General features: G+C 41.4%; 2 protein-coding genes across 3 annotated transcripts; both read right to left on the bottom strand.

Moving 5' to 3' along the window:
• Nucleotides 1-267: 267 nt before the first annotated feature.
• Nucleotides 268-3,898, bottom strand: LOC120558397 (keratin, type I cytoskeletal 18-like). The gene is made up of 7 exons (XM_039799376.1): nt 3,398-3,898; nt 2,579-2,661; nt 2,345-2,501; nt 1,955-2,119; nt 1,497-1,622; nt 848-1,071; nt 268-432 (listed from the first exon to the last, which is right to left on the bottom strand). The coding sequence occupies exons 1-7, from the start codon at nt 3,806-3,808 to the stop codon at nt 303-305; spliced, it is 1,296 nt and encodes a 431-aa protein (XP_039655310.1). The 5' UTR covers nt 3,809-3,898; the 3' UTR covers nt 268-302.
• Nucleotides 3,899-5,392: 1,494 nt separating this feature from the next.
• On the bottom strand, nt 5,393-11,516 carry krt18a.1 (keratin 18a, tandem duplicate 1). Of its 2 annotated transcripts, none has more exons than XM_039801187.1 (7): nt 10,969-11,516; nt 8,843-8,925; nt 8,271-8,427; nt 7,186-7,350; nt 6,939-7,064; nt 6,056-6,306; nt 5,393-5,953 (listed from the first exon to the last, which is right to left on the bottom strand). In XM_039801187.1, exons 1-6 carry the CDS (start codon nt 11,413-11,415, stop codon nt 6,070-6,072), a joined length of 1,215 nt encoding a protein of 404 aa, XP_039657121.1. In that variant the 5' UTR covers nt 11,416-11,516; the 3' UTR covers nt 5,393-5,953; nt 6,056-6,069. The 2 variants fall into 2 exon arrangements, with proteins under 2 accessions (XP_039657121.1, XP_039657120.1); XM_039801186.1 differs by having other exon boundaries at nt 6,086-6,306; nt 10,969-11,515.
• Between the last annotated feature and the right edge of the window lie 2,711 nt (nt 11,517-14,227).

The raw sequence follows: 14,227 nt of genomic DNA, 5'->3' as shown, positions 1-14,227 counted from the left end.
TTATTATTATTATGTTACCTTTGGGCAGAGCCAGGCTAAATGTTTCCCACTATTGTATTTATGCTAAGCTAACTGCTGGCACAGACATGAGAGTGGCATCAATATTGGGGACAAGGAAGCAAATAATCATATTTCCCCCTTTAACGGAATTATGAATATGAAATATGTTTAATTATCAGCAGATCGGCTATGAATGCATAACCGTGATTGTATGATTGTTCAGCTACTCAGCTATAAAACAGTCACAGGCATAATGGCAAATTTTTTGTTTATAATTTTATTTATTATATTATCCCCAGTTTTTAATTAGCAGCAATCTTTTCACTGGATTTGATGTCCTTGCTCTCTGACACCACTTTGCCATCCACCAGAGTCTGAGTGACTGTGACCACCTTGGTCTGGACCGTCTTCGAATCAACTGCATCCTGTAGTCTGGAAAAATGAACAAAAGAGTGAATCAATGCAAGGTTGTTTAATTTTTTCTCAGCGTAAACACTAGAATACAATCCTTCACGTTAACGTTTTGGCATCAAATGTGTATTGTGTCTTAAAGTTAACTGGTATCCACATGCTGAAATTCAGTTGAACAGTTGAAATGAAAGTGACGGGGAGAGTACTGCGTTGACACTGATGGTTTAATTTTGCTTTCCATATCTACGTTGCTTCATGTTTGCATGAAGGTAATTTGAATCAAATTTGCAAAAAGCTTTCCTGAAATGAACAAAGCTGGTATACAGTATTCGGTCAGCTCACAATGCAGAACAATGAATTGTCTTTCAGCAAAGGTATGAACAAGCAGTTTTTACTGTTTCACCCAAACCTTTTGGACTCCTTTTCTCATACTCACTTGAAGTCTGCCCCTCCGTCCAGCAGCCTCCTGTACTCGGCGATCTCAGCCTCCAGTTTCACCTTAATGTTGAGCAGCTGCTCGTACTCTCTTGTGTTGTGCTGGATGTCGATGCGGATCTGAGTGAGCTCCTCCTGCAGCCTCAGGATGATGGCGTTGTACTTTTCTACCTCCATGTTGTAACGCATGTCGATGTCACGCAGGGTGGCCTCCAGAGATGCTTTCTGTCAAGAGGCGAAGAAAGAGCTTGAGTACACATCTGATTGATGCAGCAGAGAAACGGAATGGCTTCTCTTGGCTTTCTAGTCGACAGTTCGATGAAAAGATTAGGTAACACTTTACTTGAAGGTATCTACATAAGAGTAACATGACACTGTCATGAACACATGACACAGTCAGGACACTTGAACCTTAACCCTAACTTTAACCCTAACCCTAACTTGTCATGACAAAAAACGAATTGCACTTACTAAAAGAAGCGTTATGTCATAAACTTTTGACTTGTTTATATTGTTTATGACACGTTCATGACAGTGTCATGTCACTCTTATGTAGATACCTTCAAGTAAAGTGTAACCAAAGATTGATACCAGCCATGTCTGTACGATAATTATGCACTAATTATGTTGAGTAGCACGGATGTTGTTACCAGACTAAGTGCAGACTGCAGTTCAATGTCCATTCCCTGGTACCTCCTCCGAGTTTCAGTGATCACAGTCGTGGCTTCCTTCAGAGCTGTTGTGTTCTCAGTCACTTGGACCTGTATCTCTGTGATCTGGAAACATGATACACATATACATATAGTACATCAAAAAAAGGACTTTACAAACACCCAAAATGTAGATTTAGCATTTATATTTAACATTTATATTTAACAATTAACGTTTATATTAAGATTTTACTTTTTATTTTACTTTTATAAACATGTCATGGACAATTGCGTATATATATGCTGTTTTACACCAATTTCTGTCTTACATTTAAGTAAAAATAAGCTACTTGTGAGGAAAAATGAGCTAAATATTCAAAATATGTCAGCTATAAAATTGTTTTACATTTGGTGGCCCACAAAAATGTGTTTGACGAATATTGACATTGACAGATTACCTGCGATTCATGCCATGTTTTGAGCTGCTCCTGGTTCTTCAGTGCTATCTTCTCATAGCTAGCCCTCATCTCCTCCATTATCCTGGCCAGGTCCTGTCCTTTAGGAGCATCAACATCCACACGGACGCCAACCTGGGTGATCTGGTTACGCAATTCAGTAACATCCTGTTGAGGGGGGAAATAGTCAGGGAGTGTTTTCCCGAACAAGGTTAGTGGGGTCATCCTGTGCAAAGAGGATAAGTGAAAAACTGATTGCCATAATGGTGAGCATTTATAGTCTTGTTTACAGTAATATTGGGATTGAATATGTTTTTTTTTTATCTTTGTTTTATTGGATTGGGCCAATTGCAGTTGTCTTTATACAACTTATTTCTGACCATTGTCTCTCACCGTCTCATGGTTCTTCCTCAGGTTGATCAACTCTTCCTTCAGAGACTCGATGTCGCTCTCCAGGTGCATGCGAACAACGTTGGTGTCGTCCAGAAGCTTTCTGAGTCTGGCCACATCAGCCTCCACCGTCTGACGCATAGACATCTCATACTCCAGCCTAAAGAATCACACTGCATATCAGATATGTTCTCGCTAGATGGAGAGCCCATTTGATTTTGTATGCTAAACACTCACTTGAGTCTGAAGTCTTCTGCAGCCAGTCGTGCATTGTCAAGAGAGATAGAAAGCTGTGCGTTGCCCTTGATTGTGTCAAATATCTGAAAGGAATTGAATCGTTTTTGTAATTTTCAGTGTGTAAAATACAAAGTCAGTGGCAGACTATTCTCTCACAGTCAATTGGATGGACTCCAAGCTTCACTTGGATATGTTGTGCAGATGAAAGAAATGCCTTTGATAACACGCTGTAAGTAATTATAGAACAAAACAGGTTAACTCTAATGGCTCAACATGGAAGTAAAGATAACAACCAGACTATAGGTAATAAATGTTATGAAATCAGTCCGTTTAAGAGATCCATGAACACTTTGGAGAGCAGGATGTATGATAATAAAAAAGGGCTCCAGCCTGAAATGACTTTTGCCCCAACATTAGTGTGGTTTACAAGGGAAGGAAAGTAGATTGGCGACTTGGTCAATAAAAAGTTCTGCATGAAGAGTTCTTTCAAATTAAAAAACAAACACAATTTTGACGACATCTTTGAACATTAGTTTGTCGTAGCTACCTCACCCAGTACTATATTAGAAAACAATGTTGTTCACCAGTGTAAAATGAACAGTTTCTTTACTTGGAGACAGTGCAGAGTCTATAAAACCACACCCAGATTTATTACTCTGCAATCTTTTATATGCTGTACTTTGTGGGAATTTGGCATTATGTTTTAAAATAAATGATATAAAGAAATCGTTTTGCTCTCACTTTTTTTTCTTTAAGTCGGTAGACTTAGCAAGATGCATCCAGTGTCGTTAAGATTGACCGATTCATTCATTAACTCACCTTGGCCCTCAGCTCCGTGATGATGGCATTGTACTTGCTGTAGTCCCTTCCCTCCAAGGGGCCTTTCTTCTCGATGGTCTCCCTGATCTTGATCTCCAGAGTGCTGTTGGCCTTCTCCAGATTCCTCACTGTCTCCAGGTAGCTAGCCAAGCGGTCGTTCAGGTGTTGCATGGTTGCCTTCTCATTCGTGATGGCCGGGGATCCAGAATTGGATCCAGAGGACAAGGACTGGTAGTCATACCCACCCCCGAAACCGCTGCCAACCCGTGTGCCGTAGGCCATGGAAATCTTGGTCCCATGGCCACCTGCCCCTCCGCTGACACTGTGGGCATAGGACTGTCGAGCTACGGGCTGGGCATGTGAATGGAAACCAAAACGTTGAGAAGACTGGCGTACAATAAGGGGTTCCATCGCTAGAAGTAGTGTGCTGATCAATCTGAGGAAGAAGTGGTGCGTCCTGGCTCAGAAGGGTTTGGCAGCTGAGAGTGGATGACTGTGGAGAGTCCTCTGGTCTTATATATCACTCTGAAAGGCAATATCTCTTCCTGCCACTCCTCTACTATCTATATTACATTTTTACCTTTAGACCTTTTCCTTGAACATTGTCCCCAAAACACCCAGTGTGAACAAATCAGTCAGGCAAACAGGCACTGTATGCTGACATGTTTTTTAGACCCTGCATAGTAAATAAACTGTATTAATGTCAGCCGTTATATTGACAGCAGCTTAAAGCATAAGGCTGGGTATGTTCAGTATTTCTCTTATTGTCAACACATTCCATGAAAATACTAAAACCAAGGAAATGGTGTCTTTCAACAAGTATTGTCTGTTTTTCTAATGCCTGATATACAGTATATTATTCCTTTGTGCCTTAGAGCTTTATTGTCCAAAAACTAGTAAAAACACATCAGTGAGCGCATCACTGGTTCACATGTTCCTTCATTATACTGAACATGGCCATTGTAGGTTCCTTTGATATTTTGAGTCAATAAATACACCATTCTGATGCTGTAAGTACTCACCAGAGGACTAAAAATGAATGAGTCCCCAATAAAGGCACTATATACTCATGTTTAATTAAAGTTGACTAAAACCCCCAATGCCCAGCTGAATATTATTTTGCCTTTACTTCTTTTTCTTGAAACGAAAGTGCATACAAGTGACAAGTGATTTTTTAAGATGTATGCCTTCGAATCAACAGGCTGAGAGCTTCAGACAGCTTAGGGAAGTCAGAAAGTATTGAGTAACAGACTGTTGTTGTTTTTTTTCAATTGGATTTGTTGACAATAAGTAAAAATAGAATTACACCAGCCTTATCCTTTAACTGGGTGTTCAGACCAAAATTGCAAGGCGTTACATTGGTACTGCAGGTGCAAGTTTCTTCTGGTAACTGTGAAAAAATGGAATACGATACAGGAAGAGTGACAGGAGTAATGAATAAGGCCTACGACACGCTAAAATATTGCAACGATCGCAAAATTAAAGTATTACCCAGTCCAGGTTACAAAATAATCTACCAGGAATGTACTGGCATGTAAATGGTTAGCCTACACAACTCTGCTAAAGCAGTGGTCAACTCCGCCAAAGCATGGGTCTCACTGAAATGAATGAGGGGGGATGAGTTCTTTTACAGGGTGTTATTGTTAGTCTGAACTCTGCAGTAAGTTAACATCATTTTTGGCATTGTATGCTGATTGTAAAGGTAGCAATACACCTTTAATGGATTTGGTCACAGGTTTAAGTGTTCCTATCTATTTATAGTTTAGACACCAGCCAAGACTTCAGTGTGTCATACATTTTATTCTTCTCAAGAATTAATATATTTCTATTTTGAGTGAAAGTGGTAATTATTCCAGTCACTAACCCCTGTCGTAAAATGCTTAATTTATTCATTTTATTCCTCCTCTGTCATTTTTATGATAACATGTTCTGATATATCAGATGTAAATTATTTTTTATTATTATTATGTTTCAAACACCATGTTCACACCAAAATGCATTTCTCAAAGGGACTTTATTGAAATGTCTGAACATCACAGTACAACACGCGGACTTAACTGGACAGAAAGAAAAACCAAAGATGATGAAATATAAAAAAACAAAAAAACATTTTGCATGTATTTGGATTACTTTATAATATTCAATGTTTGTAATTAGTTTGTCTCCAAAAAAGGTTACAGTTCTCCAATTTTCAACCTTTGGAAAAATCCGCAGGTCAAGACACAAACACATAAATAAATTGTGATGAAATAAATAAAAGATGATTTAGTTTTCCTCTGATCCAGTTTTCTTTTTCCATCAGCCTGTGGAAAAGCTGTATACCCAGGAAGTCAGACTAGTTGTGGTTAGTGTTGTAAAAAGAACAGATCATTTATGGCCAATCACATGTTAATGTTACGTTGCGGTGACAGTAATTGTTGGGAGGTGGTTGCTTCTGGTATTCAAAGGTTCTTGGTTTCTGTGCTGGAGGAAACCACCTTGCCGTCCACCAGGGTCTGGGTGACAGTCATCACTTTGGTCTTCACCGTTTTCTGGTCTTCCAGAGCGTCCTGGAGCCTGTATAGAAATATCAAGAACAAATTCAACATCTAGTTTCCATTGACAGATTTTTTTGATGGCAGAATTTTGCCTCTGCATGTTGTGGTTTTGACAACTCACTGTCATTTATAGAATTAATGATCTACGCACGTGAAGTCTTCCCCATCCAGCAGGCGTCTGTATGTAGCGATCTCGGCCTCCAGCTTCATCTTCATGTTGAGCAGGGCCTCGTACTCCTGCGTCTGCAGCTGGATGTTGTTACGCAGCTGTGTGAGCTCGGCCTCCAAGCCCAGGAGGATGGTGTTCAGAGACTCGATCTCCATGTTGTAACGCATCTCTGTGTCCCTCAGTGTGCCCTCCAGGGAGGCTTTCTGTGAGCACGAGACAAGCGAAAAGAATGGGTTAACATTTTTACAGTAAACCTAGTCTATATATCGACGAGGATTCGTTTAAGGGATTGCTCCGGTGCCGCCGGAAGATCTTCCGGATGTCCCTCATCTTCCGCTTTCTTTGTGTTGACAATCTAAACTCCGGTCGATTTATCAGTACAATGGTTAACCGCTCCTCAGATCTCTGCAGGGTAAATCCAGACAGCTAGGATATCTGTCGGAACTTGATTTGTTTTTGTTGCACGACTAAAACAACTTTTGAACGAGCATGTTTCACCAAAATAAGTTCCCTCCCAAGGCTCTTTTGCAGTGCCGCCCAATGCGATTGTTATTGGTTTAAAGAAATGCCAATAAACCAGAGCATGTTTTTCTTCTATCCCGGAATGCTGTGTGGACTAGCCAGACCTTCCTCCGCAGCAGTGTGGAGGTAGGTCTGGCAATGTGAGACTACAGTGAACCCAACTCACCAATAACAGCTCCATAGCGAGGGGTCACCGGAGTGTAAAGCTTATGTCAACAAAGTCGATGCGAGAAACTTGAAGTGAGAGTGCTGAGTTAGGCATTGCAGTGTGTGTTGAGCTGAATAAAGTGTGTGCTGACTGAGTGCTTCTCACCAGGCTCCTCTGTGACTCCAGCTCGATCTCCAGGGTTTGCATCTGTCTGCGCAGGTCATTCACCTCCGTCTGGGCGCCCTTTAGGGCCTCTGTGCTCTGGCTGACCTGGGTCTGCACTTCTGTTATCTAAGATAAGGATTGAGATGAAAAGATGAGTAAAATTCAATTCAAAACTTCACTAATTTGTTTTGGGTTTAGAAAATTGACTTTGCAGACGATAGTTTCTTGTCTTATTGGTTTGGTTTACCTGAGATTCGTGCCATGCTTTGAGTTCTTCCTGGTTCTTCAGTGCCATCTTCTCGTACTTAGCCCTTATTTCTGCCATGAGCTGAGCCAGGTCTTGTCCTTTAGGAGCGTCGACATCCACGTGGACTCCCGACTGGGCAATCTGGTTACGAAGCTCCGTAACTTCCTAGAGAAATAGAAATGGATAGAGGAGTTAAAAGACACAATCACAGATCTAGCGCACTTGAATCAGAAGTGGATAGAGCACAGCTTATATCCCATGGATTCTACACTAAGACTTGTTTTATTGAGCTGTGACCCAGCTCTGACTCCGAGCCTTGTCCAACCATAATCACGTTATGGTCAGGTAAATATAAAGGGGGTGCATATAAACCTCTATCTGGGGTCCTAATTCCTTCAGTAAACAAATGGTTGTGTTTTGGCTTATGCTCTTAAATGATAGTGATTTGAAGCCTTTGGTTTTTTCTCTGTTGCCAAATATGGATGGGAGACATTTTTACGATGAGGCTTCCCACAAAATTCGCATACAGATATTTGAGAGTTCTGGGCGAACCTCCCTCTTCCCACTGGAGTTTTCTCAAGCTTGTTTTCAAGAACGCCCTGCAGCCTGTCAGGATGTGTCGGCTGCAGTCGTGGCGTTAAGTGTGTAACATACATACATGGTGATGTCTCTGTGGGGATTATGAAGAGATAAACAAATATGTATTCAGATCTTCTAAAGGTGTGTCTGTTTGCTGAAATGATGTCCAGAGGTCATTTAAAAGTGGCTTGTGTTTGACAAACCTTTGACAAACTTTGACTTTCACAGACAAACTGTACAGAACCAGTTTGGAACCAGAGGTTTAGTTTATGTTAAAGGCCCTGAAAATTATTTTCTAAATCAGGTAATTTTAGAACAGTTATGGTTATTTCCAAAAAATGTGTCCATTTCTGTTTTTGTGCTTTTTTCACTGGTTTGAAGTGGGTAACTGGAAAAACGTGATTTTACCGTGCACCAATTAAAGTAGCGCAACACTTGAATCAACGTGGGGCGACAGTTGGGATTTTTGTTGTTGCCAATACTATCGGTCAAATCTGATTACTCACATTTCCATGGTTCTTCTTGAGGTGGATGAGCTCCTCTTTCAGGGATTCAATCTCACTTTCCAGGTTCATGCGTTGCATGTTGGTGTCGTCGATGAGCTTCCTCAGACCGACGATGTCTGCCTCCACAGACTGGCGGATGGCCAGCTCAGACTCGTATCTGCGCGGCACAGGACAGGGCATTGAGGATAACTCAAAAGCCTGGTACAGCTCCTCACATTTACTTTGTAAATCTACTCATCAGGACTTACTGACTAAAGTTACTGAAAGGACCTTAGTAATGGAGTCATCAACAGTCTTTTTTTCAGGTATCTTTCCTTTAAGTTTAAATATACATGCACAGTATTTGGTCATCATACAATATTCTACTCTCCATTTACCATCTGTGTTTGCCATAGCATTTACTTTATGACACAGCTGAACCGCCTCCCCCGGCTATGATGCAAAGGTGATGATTTTTCAGAAGACAGATCATGACACTATGTATTCATCCAACAACCCATTCAGCGGTAAAACAGGGTGTGCCCACAGCTGTCTGGTTTTTCAGCCTCAACGGGACAGTCGGTGGAACTTACTTCACTCTGAAGTCATCGGCCGCCAAGCGAGCGTTGTCGATGTTGAGAACCAGGCGGGCATTGTCAGTGGTGGCATCAAACACCTGGAGCAGGTTGACAAATGAAAGAGGTTATCTTAACAGGCCACGGGACAGACAACAATTATTTTTGGATAAAATAATGGCTGGATAGACAACCATTGGATAAACATACCATTTTCACTAAAGAGCTGACAAAAATGTGGAAATATTCATTTAATGAGAGTCCACTTGCTTCTTTAAAATATCTAAAATGTCTTTATTTTTTATGTGCAAGTACAGTGTACAGATACACATGCATATAATGGGAGTTTAATCCAGTGAGATACTGTAAGTAATAATATTTTTTAGTGTTAGCGGAAAAGTACCTATGTCTGTGTGTAAATGAGGACAGTGCCAGCAGGCTGCATCAAAAAACCAGATGGATGCAGTATTTGCTTGAGCAGTCACGGTAAGCTAGATAAGGGCTATGATGGTTGGCAGGGCATGTATCCAGGTGACGAAATCCACGGGCCAATTATTGGCTGCCAGACAGCAACTGTCCTGTCTCTGCTGAGGAACAGGATCTATCCTGTCAGCAGGACTGAGGCAGGTGATTTGCATGAGGATGGTGGTTATGGTAGTGGTTTTGGGTGTGTGTGTGTGTGTGTGTGTGTGCGTTCATGGTCATGTGAGTGTGCATGCGTGTGTGTGTTTGCATGGGTAGATGACTTTGCGATCTTTACCGCATCAAGCGAAAGTCTGTGTTTTCTCAGATGGGGGCTGAGGTGGAGGGAACCGTTTAAGTGATTTTTGCATCATGGCAAAAGAAAAATTTGGCTTTTTTTTTTTTTACCCTGGGCTGTTTGGATGAACCGAGGCCCTCCGATGTTATTAAAATAAACAAAACCAAATTCCAAAGAGTTTTAATTCTTCTGTAATGTTTTGAGAAATATAAGAGTTTGGTAAATAGATAAACTCTTTTGTCTTCTCCCTTTGCCTTCCATTTTGCCCATTTTGTTTGTTTCATCATGTCATAGTAGGGTTAGCTGACGTTGATGCTGCTATCTGTGCGGCTCCCACAAGGAAAAAGGTTAGATAAAGAGATGCTCTTTGTGGGCTTGCACACTTTCCCACAATGTGCTACGGCAAACACAGTATGTAGGTGTTTAACCAGTTGCTCCATTGAGCCTAACTGGAATGTTCCATTTGGAAACTGCACTTGACTTATTTATTTATTTTAAAGGAAAATGTAGCTTTGAATAAAGAATGGCAGCAGGGCCACGGTTACACAGTCCACTTCTCTTTCCGTGGGGGAAAACCTGGAATAAATGATTTATAAATTGGCCTCGTGTAATGTCTTTATTTACCTTCAGTTCTAAAGTCTGTCCGCACTGTTAACTGTGCCAGATGTATTTGTATGAGGCGTATCAGGTTTGTGGGAAATTAATTGGGTTATTGGATGATTACTTATAAAATGCAGAAAATAAAGAACAAACAAGCTCCACCTTAAAATATCCTATTCCCTTCGACTTGTGTTTCTCTCCTTTTTCCTCCTTCCCTCCCTTATCAGCTTCTATTTTTTGTATACACAGTAGACTGTGTGTCCAACCCCATTGTCCAACTAACAACACACTGTTTGTGTAACACCAAACAAAGAGGAAAAAGGTAGTTAGAGTCATGATGTATGGGCCTGTAAGTTGACCCTTTCCAGCTAGTAAAGTCCCTTGAATCTCTTGTTTTTTGTTTCTCTCTGCCTTCCTGTCTCTTTGACCCCTGATGCTCCAACATTCCTCCGCCTTACTGTTTCCGGTGCAGCCCCCGGCCCCAGGCCCCTGGCCCCAGGCACCCAGAGTGGCAGCAGGCACTGTGCCAACTAAACCGGAGTACTGATGGGGTTTTAGGTCCGGGGGTACAGAATATATTGCTCTTGAACATGTGCAGTGTCATTGTGCCTAGTCTGTTTTACACATTTCTTGCTCAATCCCACTAACATCACATATCAAAACATTCCCTCTGGATTTCATTCTTTCAATTCATCCATCCACATCCCTGAGCCCCCCCCCCCCATATGCTTTTTCTTAAAACTCAATACATCAACACATGTACATTTCCCAGCCCCCTCCTCACCTTCTTCCTCAGGTCGTCCAGGACGACCTGGTACTTGCTGTAGTCTCTGAAGTCAGGTCCGCTCTTCTCCAGGGCCTCCTTGATCTTAATCTCCAGCTTGTGGTTGGCCTGCTCCAGGTTCCTCACTGTCTCCAGGTAGTTGGCCAGGCGGTCGTTCAGGTTCTGCATGGCAAACTTCTCATTGCCCATGATGTCGGAGCTGTTCCCGCTCACCTGGACGCTGCTGGAGAAGCCCCCTGCTCCAGAGCCCATTCCCATTCCCATTCCCATCCCGGATCCCATTCCCATCCCGGCTCCCATACCGGCTCCCAACCCACTGCGGACGCTGGAGGAGATGCTAATGCGGTTCCCACCAGACCCACCATGGATAGTGGAGGCCCTGTAGACAGGAGCCTTGCTACTAGTGGAGGAGCGCACAGAGTATGTACTTTGCCTGGAGGTTTTCATTGTAAGACTCAGTGAGAGAGACTGTGAGGACGAGAGAGCGGCTACAGGCTGGGTAGGCAGAAATGGGAGCTCACAGACACAAGGCAGGAGGAGAGGGGAAGCTGTTAAACTATATAAACCTTGTGGGCCCTCAGGTCCGCCCCTCAGACCACTCCCCCTCTTCCTGGGGCGCCTCCCTCTTTCCGACAGGCTGAAACCGCAGCCCTGTTCACAGCATGCCTTTGTCCTTCACAACCTTCCTACATTGGTACATTCTGAGGACTCCGTGGAATTCAATAACTTAGAGATTTGCGAAATTTGGAAAATAAAGCTATCCTTTTTTTTTTATTAGACATGAATGATGTTAAATATTACTTGGACTTTACTGAGAGAACAGTAAAGTCCAAGGACATTTAAGGTTTTTCTTTTTAGTTTAATCAATTCCCCTGCATATATTAAAAACAACAATATATTTCTTCTTCTATGTATTGCTAAAAAGTTTTTCGACAACAATGGAGTTGTGTGGCACTGAAGTGTAAATTATATTAGCTACAAAGACAATACTTGTTGGTAGGATAATTTCATTGTCTGGTTTAATTTCTTCAGTGGAAATGTTGTATTAAAAAGATAAAATAAAAACAGCCATACTATTTAAAATTTGACACCTGGGTATAAAGCTATGTGCGTGCTATCCCACAATCCCAGTAACGTCTAACTAAATGTGTTTGCATAAGCAAATATTTCAGATTTTGCCACCTACGTTAGACTCATCAAAACAAGTAATTGGGTGTGTCACACTCCCCCCACCCTAAAAAAACAATAACATTCGCCAGGCATCATCACCTTCCTTGGAAGTCTCTGTACATGTTCAATCAGATTACTAAAATGATTTCATAATTTTCTTTAGAAGTGCGGGTGGGTGAAATCGGGCCAGGTCCCACCTGTAGAAGCAAGATGTCCCATTAAAATTTCCTCATTTGATGAAAGAATTCAACTTAGTATCTGCACTGTCAGGGTTATTATAATATAAATCAAACACTTTGTAGATACCGGTTGTAGAAAAAGAAACATCAGCACTCACATTTAATTGTTTTAATGGGCCATACCAGAGGTTTTAGCCCAGTAACGTGAAATCCTTCATACTTCACATCACAGCTAAGGTTGCGAAGGTCATTTTGAATGTATGACATGGAAATCTGTACAGAGATGAATGGAAAGTAATGGCTTCCCTCGACTGTAGGTAAAGTGCGTCTAAATATCTAAAACAGTGCAGCATGTGTTTAAAAAGAATTATCAGCAAACATGTAAAGTACATGATTTGTAGTTCAGGAGATAAAACATGATAAAACACACATGTATGGTCCTTTAAAGCCAAGGCAACAACATAGAGTTAAATCAGATAAAGGTTTTTAAGGTGTTGGGTATAGTACAGTGTGTTATCTGTCCTACAGCCGGATGTGTGTCTGATTGCCCCCCGCCATAAAGGATATGGTTTAACAAAGGAACAATTCCACAGTCGCCTTAGCAGACACGTAGGAACAATGACTTTTTCTAAACCAGTAAACATATTCCAGAAGCCCCCCTGCAGGTTTTTTAACACAAGCACATTCCACACATGGGCCCTCTAAAGCTACCTGTTATTGGCTTATAAGGACAGAAATTCACAATTCTGTCATCTAATCTTAAAGATCTGTTTCCAGCTAACAAACCATTAAGCAACAACAATTAAGGTTTGTTTGGAAATCGTCTTTTATCTCCCTGCCCACAGTGGTTCGATCGAATTCCCGCTTAACGGTTTTCCGTTTGTCTGCAGTCATGTTCAGTCTCATCCTTGCTTCATCTTCTTTGTTTGCTTTTCAGGAAGGAACATGCAGCAGGATATTAAAGTATAAAGAGCTCCCGGTGAAAAAAACAACTCTTGTAATGTCATAGAGCAGGCAAACAAAAGGGATTCCTGCTAATCATAGCAATAAAGTGGCTTAATAAAAGGTTGCCTTTTTTTATAATAATGATACTAATACCAATTATTAAATCCAAGCCAATTTGTTCTTGTTATACATGCAGTGGTTATTATATCTGTGTTTATATAGACAAAGAGCAAGCAATACAGGGGAAAGGGGGAGACAGAGAGAAGACAAAAGTATAGACAGATAAACATCAGACATCCTGAGCCTTTTTCCAAAAGTGAGTAATCCCAAATGCAGAGACACACACAGGGTCTTTTTGTCTAGCAGTATCAGTAATGACTGCTGTGTTTTGTCTGGTGCTGATGGCTGCCACGCCCGCAGAGAAAACAAAGATTAAGGTACAGAGATGATACCTGTAAGTCCATGGAACAAATAAAGGTGTCAGCAGATAAATGATGAAGAGATTACTGGCACTGCTTTTCCATGCTTTCCTAACATCAAGGACATCAGCCTTTGATTGTTTTTAATACTAAAACATATAGCATATTTAATTGAAGTGATTATTTTAGTTCATCCGGGCTGGGACATGGTTAGCTTAGTTTCGCTTAGCTTAGCATTACAATGAGACTTGAGGCAGGTGGAAAAAGCTAGCCTGGCTCCCTCCAATGTTAAGAAATAAACCTACCAAGATCCGTAATTAACACATTTCTTGTATGTTTAACCTGTATACAAACGGTTTGGTTGAGAACAACAACAGCGCACAGTGAGCATGTGTGTAGCATCATGTTGTCACGGTGAGGTTTGCAGGTGTGGTGTCATCAAGTCAGTACACATATCATGTCATATACCTAAATATGTGCTCACCACATACGTTTGGAAACCAACTGTTTTAATTAGTGGGCTTTAGCCATAAAGTCAGGTTAGCT

The sequence above is a fragment of the Perca fluviatilis genome, chromosome 5 (assembly GCF_010015445.1).
Source record: "Perca fluviatilis chromosome 5, GENO_Pfluv_1.0, whole genome shotgun sequence".
In the NCBI taxonomy this organism is placed as follows: Eukaryota; Metazoa; Chordata; class Actinopteri; order Perciformes; family Percidae; genus Perca; species Perca fluviatilis.
Note: the sequence above shows the minus strand (reverse complement) of the source record. Positions and strands in the feature narration are given on the sequence as shown.

Excerpts from the sequence above, each read along its gene's own strand:
- krt18a.1 (XM_039801186.1), bottom strand. The coding sequence starts at position 11,415 with ATGAAAACCTCCAGGCAAAGTACATACTCTGTGCGCTCCTCCACTAGT. Across the intron at positions 7,351-8,270 it reads TCAAGAAGAACCATGGAAAT|GAAGTTACGGAGCTTCGTAA; the intron begins GTGAGTAATCAG and ends CTATTTCTCTAG. Across the intron at positions 5,954-6,085 it reads CTGGATGGGGAAGACTTCAC|GCTCCAGGACGCTCTGGAAG; the intron begins GTGCGTAGATCA and ends ATTTCTATACAG.
- LOC120558397 (XM_039799376.1), bottom strand. The coding sequence starts at position 3,808 with ATGGAACCCCTTATTGTACGCCAGTCTTCTCAACGTTTTGGTTTCCAT. Across the intron at positions 1,623-1,954 it reads AAACATGGCATGAATCGCAG|ATCACAGAGATACAGGTCCA; the intron begins GTAATCTGTCAA and ends TCATGTTTCCAG. Across the intron at positions 1,072-1,496 it reads TGCAGTCTGCACTTAGTCTG|AAAGCATCTCTGGAGGCCAC; the intron begins GTAACAACATCC and ends GCCTCTTGACAG.